Genomic DNA, 12,232 nt, shown 5'->3' with positions numbered 1-12,232 from the left:
TAGAATGATTTATACACAACATTTATTAATAAAATATATAAACATTAAAATCAGCAAATTATGGGGTTCCCCAACTAAAGATAAAGGCTAAGGACTACATCCGGTTGAATAGAGAGAGGCTGTGGTGCACCAAAAAAGCTAAGCAGGCTGTCAAGACAGTTAAAGAGTCTCCCAAGCAGCAGGGTAATATAAAGCAATGCAGTTTGCATCTGCTTGGGGATCCCTTCAACTCTTCTGACCCTCTGTGGCTTACCATACACTATCCAGATGAGGATCTCTGCATGTGGATCTTTGCTTTTGCCTCTACATCAGGTATCGTGGTGACCGGTTGCGCTGGGGATATCTCTGGCAGCGGTCTGCCTGTACATCTGTATGTGCAGGTTCCTGTGGCTCTGTGAGAGTGTTTCCTGTCATCTGCCTTTGGTGAGGGTAGAAGTCTTTGGCTTCTAAAGGATACTACGTGTTGTCTGTGGATTTAATGAAGATTCCCTGCTTATCTTGCCTACTAACCCTTTTGCACTTGTGCTAACTACCATGCTGCTTGGGAGACTCTTTAACTGCCTTGACAGCCTGCTTAGCTTTTGTGGTGCACCACAGCCTATCTCTATTCAACCAGTTGTAGTCCTTAACCTTTATCTTTAGTTGGGGGACCCCATCATTTGCTGATTTTAATGTTTATATATTATATTAAAAAATGTTGTTTATAAATCTTTCTATGTGAGCTTTTGTAACTTTTTTACTTATATTTGTGTGCAGGATACCTAGACTTTAGATCTCACTTATTGTGTGAGACCTACTCTCTCTTCTATGTGTATATAAAACAAATACATCTACCTCTATTAGGTGTGAAGGGAAAATGTTCTTTACAACCAGTTATACAACATTTTAAACACCAATAAAATATGCAAGACACATACTGTACATATAACAGCATATGAATATTTAGGTATGATGTTCACTTCAATATTTTACATATAAAAGGAAACTATAAATCTAAAACATATTAGATTTTAAAAATATTTTAAAGGGACAGTAAAGATAAAATTAAACTTTCATGATTCAGACAGAGCATGCAACTTTAAACAAATTTTCAGTTTACTTCTATTATTACATTTGCTTCATTCTTTTGCTATCCTTTGTTGAAATGTAAACCTAGTAGCAGCAATGCGCTAGAGGGACCAAACTGAACACATCTGGTGAGCAAATGACAAGAGGCATATTTTGTGTAGAGATTCATCTCCTACCTCCCTTTTCAGATCGACGATATACTCTTATATACCATTACCTCTACTGAATCTCGTTTCAGTACTGGTTTGGCTATCTACTTTATGTAGATGAGTGTCTTTTGGTAAGTATGTTTTCTTTTATTTAAGACACTCAGCTATGGTTTGGCACTTTATATGTAAAGTTCTAAAGATATGTTTTGTACTTATATTTGCCATGATTCAGGTTTATCAGTATATTTCCTTTTTGCAGAATGTCAGTTTCATTTTGGGAAATCCATATGAAAAAAAATAAAAAAATTCTTACCTGAAATTTTCAAATTGACTCTCTTTTCTAAATTGCGGGCTGTTAGGCTCGCGGGAGTGCAAAATGCTATGATTTATTGCGTCATTATTGGCGCGAGACTTTTTTGGCGTGAGAATTACGTTTGTTGACGTAATTTCGTCATTTCCGGCGTCTTAGTTGGCGCCAAGAGTTTTCACGTAGTTGCGTCATCTATGACGCTCGTGTTTGTTGCAGACGTTCTTGGCGCCAAAAAATATTTTGTCAGTTGTGGGCGTCATACTTGGCGCCAAACTTTTGACATTATTTAAATCTTTATTTCATTGTGCGTCTGGTTTCCAGAAGCTTATTTTGTTTGCATTTTTTCCCATTCCTGAAGCTGTCATTTAAGGAAATTGATAATTTTGCTTTATTACATATTGCAAGATGTCTCAGAATCTACTATTGGAATCCTGCTGCCTGATGTCGGTTCTACCAAAGCTAAGTGCATTTGTTGTAAACTTGTGGCAACTGTTCCTCCGGCTGTAGTTTGTGATAGTTGTCATGATAAACTTTTAAATGCAGACAATATTTCCATTAGTAGTAATCCATTACCTGTTGTTGTTCCTTCAACATCTAATGCTCAAGATATTCCTGTTAATGTGAGAGAATTTGTTCCTAATTCCATTCAGAAGGCTTTGTCTGTCATACCACCTTCTAATAAATGTAAACAGTCTTTTAAAACTTCTCATAAAATTGATGAATTTTTAAATGACCGACAACATTCTGATTTATCTATCTCTGGTGAAGATCTATCTGGTTCAGAAGATTCTGCCTCAGATATTGACACTGACAAATCTTCATACTTATTTAAAATGGAGTATATTCGTTCCTTATTAAAAGAGGTGTTGATTGCATTAGATATGGAGGAGACTAGTCCTCTTGATATTAAAACTAGTAAATGTTTAAATTCGGTTTTTAAACCTCATGTAGTTATTCCAGAGGTTTTTCCAGTTCCTGATGCTATTTCAGATGTGATTTCTAGGGAATGGAATAGACTGGGTACTTCTTTTACTCCTTCTTCAAGGTTTAAGAAATTGTATCCTTTGCTGACTGATAGATTGGAGTTTTGGGAAAAGATCCCCAAAGTTGATGGGGCCATCTCTACTCTTGCTAAACGTACTACTATTCCTATGGCAGATAGTACTTCTTTTAAAGATCCTTAATATAGGAAACTTGAATCTTATCTAAGGAAAGCTTATTTATGTTCAGGTCATCTTCTTAGGCCTGCTATTTCTTTGGCTGATGTTGCTGCTGATTCAACTTTTTGGTTGGAAACTGTAGCGCAACAAGTACCAGATCATAATGTGTATAGCATTGTTAAGCGAATTCAACATGCTAATAATTTCATTTGTGATGCCATTTTTTATATCATTAGAATTGATGTCAGATATATGTCTTTAACTATATTAGCTAGAAGAGCTTTATGGCTTAAATCTTGGAATGCTGATATGACTTCTAAATCAATATTGCTATCTCTCTCTTTCCAAGGTAATAAATTATTTGGTTCTCAGTTGGATTCTATTATTTCAACTGTCACTGGGGGGAAGGGAGCATTTTTGCCTCAGGATAAAAAATCTAAGGGTAAATTTAAAGCTGCTAACCGTTTTCGTTCCTTTCGTCAAAATAAGGTACAGAAACCTGATCCTTCCCCTAAGGGAACGATTTCCAATTGGAAGTCTTCTCCAGTCTGGAATAAATCCAAGCCATTTAAAAGATCTAAATCATCCCCCAAGTCTGCATGAAGGTGCGGCCCTCATTTCAGCTCAGCTGGTAGGGGGCAGACTAAGATTTTTCAAGGATGTTTGGATCAATTCAATCCAAAATCATTGGATTCAGAACATTGTTTCTCAAGGGTACAGAATAGGTTTCAAAGTAAGACCACCTGTGAGAAGTTTCTTTCTCTCACGCATCCCAGTAAACCCAGTAAAGGCTCAGGCTTTTCTGAAGTGTGTTTCAGACCTGGAGTTATCTGGGGTAATTGTGCCAGTTCCTTTTCAGGAACGGGGTCTGGGGTTTTATTCAAATCTGTTCATTGTTCCAAAGAAGGAGAATTCTTTCAGACCAGTTCTGGATCTAAAAATTTTGAATCGTTATGTAAGAATACCTACATTCAAAATGGTGACTATAAGGACTATTCTGCCTTTTGTTCAGCAAGGGCATTATATTTCTACAATAGACTTACAGGATGCATATCTTCATATTCCGATTCATCCAGATTACTATCAGTTCCTGAGATTCTCTTTTCTAGACAAGCATTACCAATTTGTTGCTCTTCCTTTTGGCCTAGCAACAGCTCCAAGGATCTTTTCAAAGGTTCTTGTGCCCTACTCTCTGTAATCAGAGAGCGGGGTATTGCGGTGTTTCCTTATGTGGATGATATCTTGGTACTTGCTCAATCTTTACGTTCTGCAGAATCTCACACGAATCAACTAGTGTTGTTTCTTCAAAGACATGGTTGGAGGATCAATTTACCAAAAAGTTCTTTGATTCCTCAGACAAGGGTAACCTTTTTAGGTTTCCAGATAGATTCAGTATCCATGACTTTGTCTCTAACAGACAAGAGACGTCTGAAATTGGTTGCAGCTTGTCGGAACCTTCAGTCTCAATCATTCCCTTCAGTAGCTATGTGCATGGAGGTTTTAGGTCTCATGACTGCAGCATCGGACGCAATCCCCTTTTCTCATTTTCACATGAGACCTCTTCAGCTTTGTATGCTGAATCAATGGTGCAGGGATTATACAAAGATATCACAATTAATATCCTTAAATCCCAATGTTCGACTATCTCTGACTTGGATGGTTAGATCACTATCGTATAGTTCAAGGGGCCTCTTTTGTTCATCCAACCTGGACTGTGATCACAACAGATGCAAGTCTTTCAGGTTGGGGAGCTGTCTGGGGATCTTTGACAGAGCAGGGGGTTTGGAAATCTCAAGAGGCGAGATTACCAATCAATATTTTGGAACTCTGCGCGATTCTCAGAGCTCTTCAGTTTTGGCCTCTTCTGAAGAGAGAACAGTTTATTTGTTTTCAGACAGATAATGTCACAACCGGGGCATATGTCAATCATCAAGGTGGGACTCACAGTCCTCAAGCTATGAAAGAAGTATCTTGGATACTTGCATGGGCGGAATCCAGCTCCTGTCTAATTTCTGTGGTCCATATCCCAGGTATAGACAATTGGGAAGTGGATTATCTCAGTCGCCAGACTTTACATCCAGGAGAGTGGTCTCTTCACCCAGATGTGTTTTTTTCAGATTGTTCAGATGTGGGGGCTTCCAGAAATAGATCTGATGGCTTCTCATCTAAACAGGAAACTCCCAGGTATCTGTCCAGGTCCAGGGATCCTCAGGCGGAAGCAGTGGATGCATTAACACTTCCTTGGAGTTATCAACCTGCTTATATCTTTCCGCCTCTAGTTCTTCTTCCAAGAGTGATTTCCAAAATCATAATGCAGCGTTCGTTTGTACTGCTGGTGGCTCCAGCATGGCCACACAGGTTTTGGTATGCGGATCTTGTTCGGATGTCCAGTTGCCAACCTTGGCCACTTTCGTTAAGGCCAAACCTTCTGTCTCAAGGCCCATTTTTCCATCAGGATCTCAAATCATTAAATTTGAAGGTATGGATTGAACGCTTAGTGCTTAGTCATAGAGGTTTCTCTGACTCAGTGATTAATACTATGTTACAGGCTCGTAAATCAGTGATTTATTACCGAGTTTGGAAGACTTACATTTCATGGTGTTCTTCTCATAAATTCTCTTGGCATTCTTTTAGAATTCCTAGAATTTTACAGTTTCTTCAGGATGGTTTAGATAAGGGTTTGTCTGCAAGTTCCTTAAAAGGACAAATCTCTACTCTTTCTGTTCTGTTCCACAGAAAAATTGCTAATCTTCCTGATATTCATTGTTTTGTACAGGCTTTGGTTCGTATCAAGCCTGTCATTAAATCAATCTCTCCTCCTTGGAGTCTTAATTTGGTTTTGAAGGCTTAATAGGCTCCTCCGTTTGAGCCTATGCATTCTCTGGACATTAAATTACTTTCTTGGAAAGTATTGTTCCTTTTGGCCATCTCTTCTGCTAGAAGAGTTTCTAAATTATCTGCTCTTTCTTGTAAGTCTCCTTTTCTGATTTTTCATCAGGATAAGGCAGTTTTGCGGACTTCATTTAAATTTTTACCTAAAGTTGTGAATTCCAACAACATTAGTAGAGAAATTGTTGTCCCTTCGTTGTGTCCTAATCCTAAGAATTCTCTGGAGAGATCTTTACATTTTTTGGATGTGGTAAGAGCTTTGAAATATTATGTTGAAGCTACTAAAGATTTCAGATAGACTTCTAGTCTATTTGTTATGTTTTCTGGTTCTAGGAAAGGTCAGAAGGCTTCTGCCGTTTCTTTGGCATCTTGGTTAAAGCTTTTGATTCATCATGCTTATTTGGAGTCGGGTAAATCCCCGCCTCAGAATATTACGGCTCATTCTACTAGGTCAGTCTCCACTTCGTGGGCTTTTAAGAATGAAGTTTCTGTTGATCAGATTTGCAAAGCAGCAACTTGGTCTTCTTTGCATACTTTTACTAAATTCTACCATTTTGATGTTTTCTCTTCTTCCGAAGCAGTTTTTGGTAGAAAAGTACTTCAGGCAGCTGTTTCAGTTTGATTATTCTGCTTATAATTTCAGTTTTTTTCATTATAAAGATTAAAACTTTTGATTTGGGTTGTGGATTAATTTTTCAGCGGAATTGGCTGTATTTATTTTTATCCCTCCCTCTCTAGTTACTCTTGCGTGGAGTTCCACATCTTGGGTATTTGCTATCCCATACGTCACTAGCTCATGGACTCTTGCCAATTACATGAAAGAAAACATAATTTATGTAAGAACTTACCTGATAAATTCATTTCTTTCATATTGGCAAGAGTCCATGAGACCCACCCTTTTTATGGTGGTTATGATTTTTTTGTATAAAGCACAATTATTCCAATTCCTTGTTGATGCTTTCGCTCCTTTCTTATCACCCCACTTCTTGGCTATTCGTTAAACTGAATTGTGGGTGTGGTGGGGGGTGTATTTTTCGGCATTTTGAGGTTTGGGAAACTTTGCCCCTCCTGGTAGGAATGTATATCCCATACGTCACTAGCTCATGGACTCTTGCCAATATGAAAGAAATGAATTTATCAGGTAATAATAATATAATAATAATTTGCGATTTATATAGTGCTTTTCTCCCTGTGAGACACAAAGCACTTTACAAATATACCAACATAAGACATAAAAGTTAGGAGTTTCTGAAGGTCAGATAAGCAGACTGAATGCCTGATGGAAGAGGTGGGTCTTTAGCTTTTTTTTAAAAGTCTGTAAGGACGGTGCCTCTCTGATTGTGCATGGTAAAGAGTTCCAGAAAGTAGGGGCAGCGTGGCAGAATGCTCTGGAGCCTGAGTTTGTCCTTATTCTTGGCACTGAGAGGAGGGATGTGTTGGCTGACCTAAGTGAATGGGATGGGATGTAGGGTGTCAGGAGCTCTTTCAGGTACTGTGAGCCTTGGTTGTTTAAGGCTTTGAAAGTCAGCAGGCCAGTTTTAAAATATGTTCGCCATTTAATTGGAAGCCAATGCAGGGAGTGGAGAACAGGTGTTATGTGGCAGGAGCAAGTTTGATTGGTCAATAGTCTGGCTGCTGCGTTTTGTTCTGTCTGAAGGCAATGGAGTTCTTTTTTTGGGAGGCCCAAGTAAAGTGCATTGCAGTAATCTAGCCTAAAGGATACAAATGCATGGATTAATGTTGGCATATCATCGGGGGAATTAAGTGTTGTATCCTGGCTATGTTTTTCAGATGAAAGTAGGCAGATTTTATTACGGAGGAAATCTGCTGTTTAAAAGATAGTCCAGCGTCAATCAGCACTCCGAGGTTTTCGTACCTTTGCTGAACTAACGAGTTCAGAGCCTCCAAGCTCCAGGCCAGTTGGGTGATCGTGGGAATATATATATACATATACAGACACACACACACACATATATATATATATATATATATATATATACATACATATACATATATACATATAAATATGTGGACACACATACAACTGAGTGAAACTATTTTACTAATGACAGAGGAAAGACATAAATGATTAAGTAAATTCATTATAAATGCAGTAGGAAAAAAGAAGACATGCTAGTTTACAGACAGACCCTTAAAAGAACTGCTATCTAATCACCATGTACTTCTTGGTTTTTACAGCAGTGAATATTCACCACTTTAACTTTATAATCTATGGCAAAAGGCAGATGTATTCAATTCAGTTGGAAGATTCTCACACTGCCAAGTCTTGTTGTGGGCGAAATATTTGGAAGTGGATGGTCATCAGAGACCTCAGCAGAGAGCTCAAAGTTGTCACAATTCCATGGCTCCTTCCACCAGAAATCTTGTCTAGTTTTGTATATTGTGTGCACTAAGAGCACTGCTTTTTTTCAAAGGCCAGTCTGCAACTACAGTTTCACACTAATAAGCATGTTTTTCTTTATCCACAAGGGCACAAGTGAAAGATCCCATAGAGACCAGATGTTTTCATGTGCCCAGTTGCCCACATCAAAGATGGTTAGAAATTTTCAGGCAGTCTAAGAAAAGAAGAAACAAGAAAAATGTAATGTATAAGAATATTACATTGATGCTTTGTTCTCTCTGTTTTTGTTTTGTTTTTTAAAGCTACACCTAGGTAGGTTTAGTGCTGCGGAATCTGTTGGCGCTCTACAAATAACTAATAATAATAATAATAATAATAGGTTCATATGCTAATTTCTAAGCCCTTGAAGGCTGCCTCTTATCTCAGTGCATTTTGACAGTTTTTCACAGCTAGACAGCACTAGTTCATGTGTACCATATAGATAAACATTGTGATCACTCCCGTGGAGTTATTTAAAAGTCAGCACTGATTGGCTAAAATGCAAGTCTGTCAAAAGAACTGAAATAAGGGGGCAGTTTGCAGAGGCTTAGATACTATTTAATCACAGAGGTAAAAAGTATATTAATATAAAAGTGTTGGTTATGCAAAACCAGGGAAACGAGTAATAAGGGGATTATCTTTCTTTTTATACAATAAAAATTCTGAAGAATACTGTGCCTTAAATGTGTAGTTTGGTATCTTATCATTTTTGCTGATGTCGATGTCTGAATTTTGTTACCACTATGACAGTGGCAAACCTTGTCTTCTCCAGAAGCAATTCAGATTATCTATTCAAAATAAGGAAAGTGTTAGGTGGAGTTTAACCTTTGATAAACAATTGCAGCAAACAAGGTGGCAATCTGTTCCAATAACAGTCAGACTCTGCTGATGTTTTAATCAATTTAAATCAGCACAAAGGCAACATTATCTCAGACTTGTTTAATTCTATAAGGATACATTATACTTGCATTACAGAGCTATGAACTGAACAATAATTCATGTACTGAAGGATCAGAATAACAGTTACTGGATTTCATAGCTCATAATGTGCAGGCTCAAATAATACACAGAGTAGATCCAACTTGTTTGGCAATATTATCCCTAATACAGATCAAATCAGTTTAATTTGTGTACACATCTGAAAAGTACAAAATACTCAAGCATATGTAATATTGGAAAATAACTTTTTTTATATCATTTGAATCCATTAGATGTATTGATAATTACTATGGAAACCCAGTTTCTGGACAACCTTGTAAACCATGTATGTGTCCAGACTCTCCAACAAGCAACCAATATTTTGCACATTCCTGTCACCAAGATCCTGATAGCTTGGAAGTTGTCTGCGATTGTCTTGAAGGTTACACAGGTACGTTACACATTTGTGCTAATTAGGTGGCTCATAATGTAACGTTCCGTTATTACCAGACAAAGCGTTAGGGACACACTTATACACAATGTATTCACATGTTAATAAATTACTAGCTTGTTGTTGCTGTTTTTATTAATACATGTTGCTGTGATTCATAAACAATATTTTACATCTACTAAAGGGCTAGGGGAGCCTCTGACCAACAAATACCTAGGCATACAAGATGCTTTTCCTACAAGTTTCAACTGAAACATAAATAACATATTAAAGTTATTTTTATGTTGATAGATAGATAGATAGATAGATAGATAGATAGATAGATAGATAGATAGATATATAGATAGATAGATAGAAATTATAGGTAAATTAGATAGATAGATAGATAGATAGATAGATAGATAGATAGATAGATAGATAGATAGATAGATAGATACATGATACATAGATAGATAGATAGATAGATAGAAATAAAGATACAATAGATAGATAGATAGATAGATAGATAGATAGATAGATAGATAGATAGATAGATAGATAGATAGATAGATAGATAGATATATGATAGATAGAAATTATAGGTACATTAGATAGATAGATAGATAGATAGATAGATAGATAGATAGATAGATAGATAGATAGATAGATGATATATAGAACGATAGATACATTAGATATAGATAGATAGATAGATAGATAGATAGATAGATAGATAGATAGATAGATAGATAGATAGATAGATACATGATACATAGATACATAGATAGATAGATAGATAGATAGATACATGATAGATACAATTGATAGATAGATGGATAGATGGATAGATAGATAGATAATAGATAGATAGATAGATAGATAGATAGATAGGTAATAGATGGATAGATAGATACAATAGATAGATAGATGATAGATGGACAGATGGATACAATAGATAGATAGAGAGATATATGATAGATGATAGATAGATGATAGATAGATAGAAGATAGATAGATACAATAGATATATGATAGATGATAGATAGATACATTAGATAGATAGATGATAGATAGATAGATAAATAGATATATACAATAGATAGATAGATAGATAGATAGATAGATAGATAGATAGATAGATAGATAGATAGATAGATAGATTGATAGATAGATAGTTAGATAGATACAATTGTTACATAGATGGATAGATAGATAGATAGATAGATAGATAGATAGATAGATAGATAGATAGATAGATAGATAGATAGATAGATAGATAGATAGATAGATAGATAGATAGATACAATAGATAGATAGATAGATAGATGATAGATAGATAAATAGATAGATGATAGATAGATAGATAGATAGATAGATAGATAGATAGATGATAGATAGATAGATACAATAGATAGATAGATAAATATATGGATAGATAGATACAATAGATAGATAGATAGATGATAGATAGATAGATAGATAGATAGATAGATAGATAGATAGATAGATAGATAGATAGATGATAGATGGACAGATGGATACGATAGATAGATAGATAGATAGATAGATAGATAGATACAATAACTGACATAACTGACATAACTGACATAACTTACATAACTGAGCCTGCAATGTATACGTAGCTTGATAAACTGTTGCCTATATATATCATGGTGGCAGCCCCTGCTCTCATACAACCAAAAGCGCTAGAGCTGGGCATGTCAATCATTAATGCTCCTAACTTGCATGAACAAGCCTCCAATACACTCCCAAGCCACATCTGTAACTTGATAAATGAAGCTCATCTATGTAAATAGGTAGATATAATTTGTATATAGCATATATTAGTAATTTAGCAGTGCATTTTAAAAGCATTTAAAGCTGGACTTTTCTTAACAAAATGTGCATAGTTTTACATCCCAGGAACATACCCATTTAAAATACTATTTAGTATTTTTATCTTATCCCCCTCACTGCACCCAGTTTGCCAAAGATATAAATGAGTTTCTTTATTAATTAAATAATAAAACATATCACATTGTAGAATGTTGTAGATGCAGGATTCTCTCTCTGGGGTAGTGAGTTAAAAATTATGCCAAATAAATAAGCTAAGTACAGTGCCAAGGTTTCTTATACTATGTAAAATGAAACATTTTAGGGGAATTCAATTTTCAGTTTGTTTTTAACTTTTTACCTTGCAAACAATATCATAAACAAATTCAATTGCTGCTCTTTCAGATAAATAAAATAACATTTTTTGAAGTATAATTTACCCTTTATATATAGTTTAGAATTTACACAAAATCCTTTAGAATTTTAACATAATTATTTATGTATAGATATTCTATCAGTTATGTTTGTTTTTTAGCATATTAACATTTTTAAAGGGCCATAGTAATGAAAAATGTATTTGCTTTAGTTTGTTACAGCTTGCACTTTTAACACTAGTGATGACCCAGCTCTATGTGTTTAACAACACAAAGGGGTAAACACATACTTAAAGTACCGCCTGGGAGTGGCAGAGTACTGTTGGCCAGAGAGGAAACTGTAGCTGACCAATGCTGATGATTGCATTTGAGGCAGTTACCACACGGGACTAGCAGTTCTCTGCAGCTCTTGAGTGGTCTTTACCTACAGTGGGGAAAAAAAGTATTTAGTCAGCCACCAATTGTGCAAGTTCTCCCGCTTAAGAAGATGAGAGAGGCCTGTAATTTTCATCATAGGTATACCTCAACTATGAGAGACAAAATGTGGAAACAAATCCAGACAATCACATTGTCTGATTTGGAAAGAATTTATTTGCAAATTATGGTGGAAAATAAGTATTTGGTCACCTTCAAACAAGCAATATTTCTGGCTCTCACAGATCTGTATCTTCTTCTTTAACCTGTTAAGGACATATGACGG

At 35.9% G+C, this 12,232-nt stretch overlaps 1 protein-coding gene across 1 annotated transcript in view; it reads left to right on the top strand.

The window, feature by feature from the left end:
• The window catches only part of LOC128644138 (laminin subunit beta-4-like), a 184,889-nt gene that overhangs the window by 156,394 nt on the left and 16,263 nt on the right, over nucleotides 1–12,232 (top strand). The window contains exon 22 of the mRNA XM_053696848.1: nucleotides 9,189–9,346. Within this exon, the coding sequence (XP_053552823.1) occupies nucleotides 9,189–9,346 (158 nt within the window). The remainder of the gene's footprint in view (nucleotides 1–9,188; nucleotides 9,347–12,232) is intronic.

Source organism: Bombina bombina, unplaced genomic scaffold (genome assembly GCF_027579735.1).
Source record: "Bombina bombina isolate aBomBom1 unplaced genomic scaffold, aBomBom1.pri scaffold_561, whole genome shotgun sequence".
Lineage (NCBI taxonomy): Eukaryota > Metazoa > Chordata > Amphibia > Anura > Bombinatoridae > Bombina > Bombina bombina.
The sequence above is the reverse complement of the archived record's forward strand: the minus strand, read 5'-3'. Positions and strand labels throughout refer to the sequence as shown.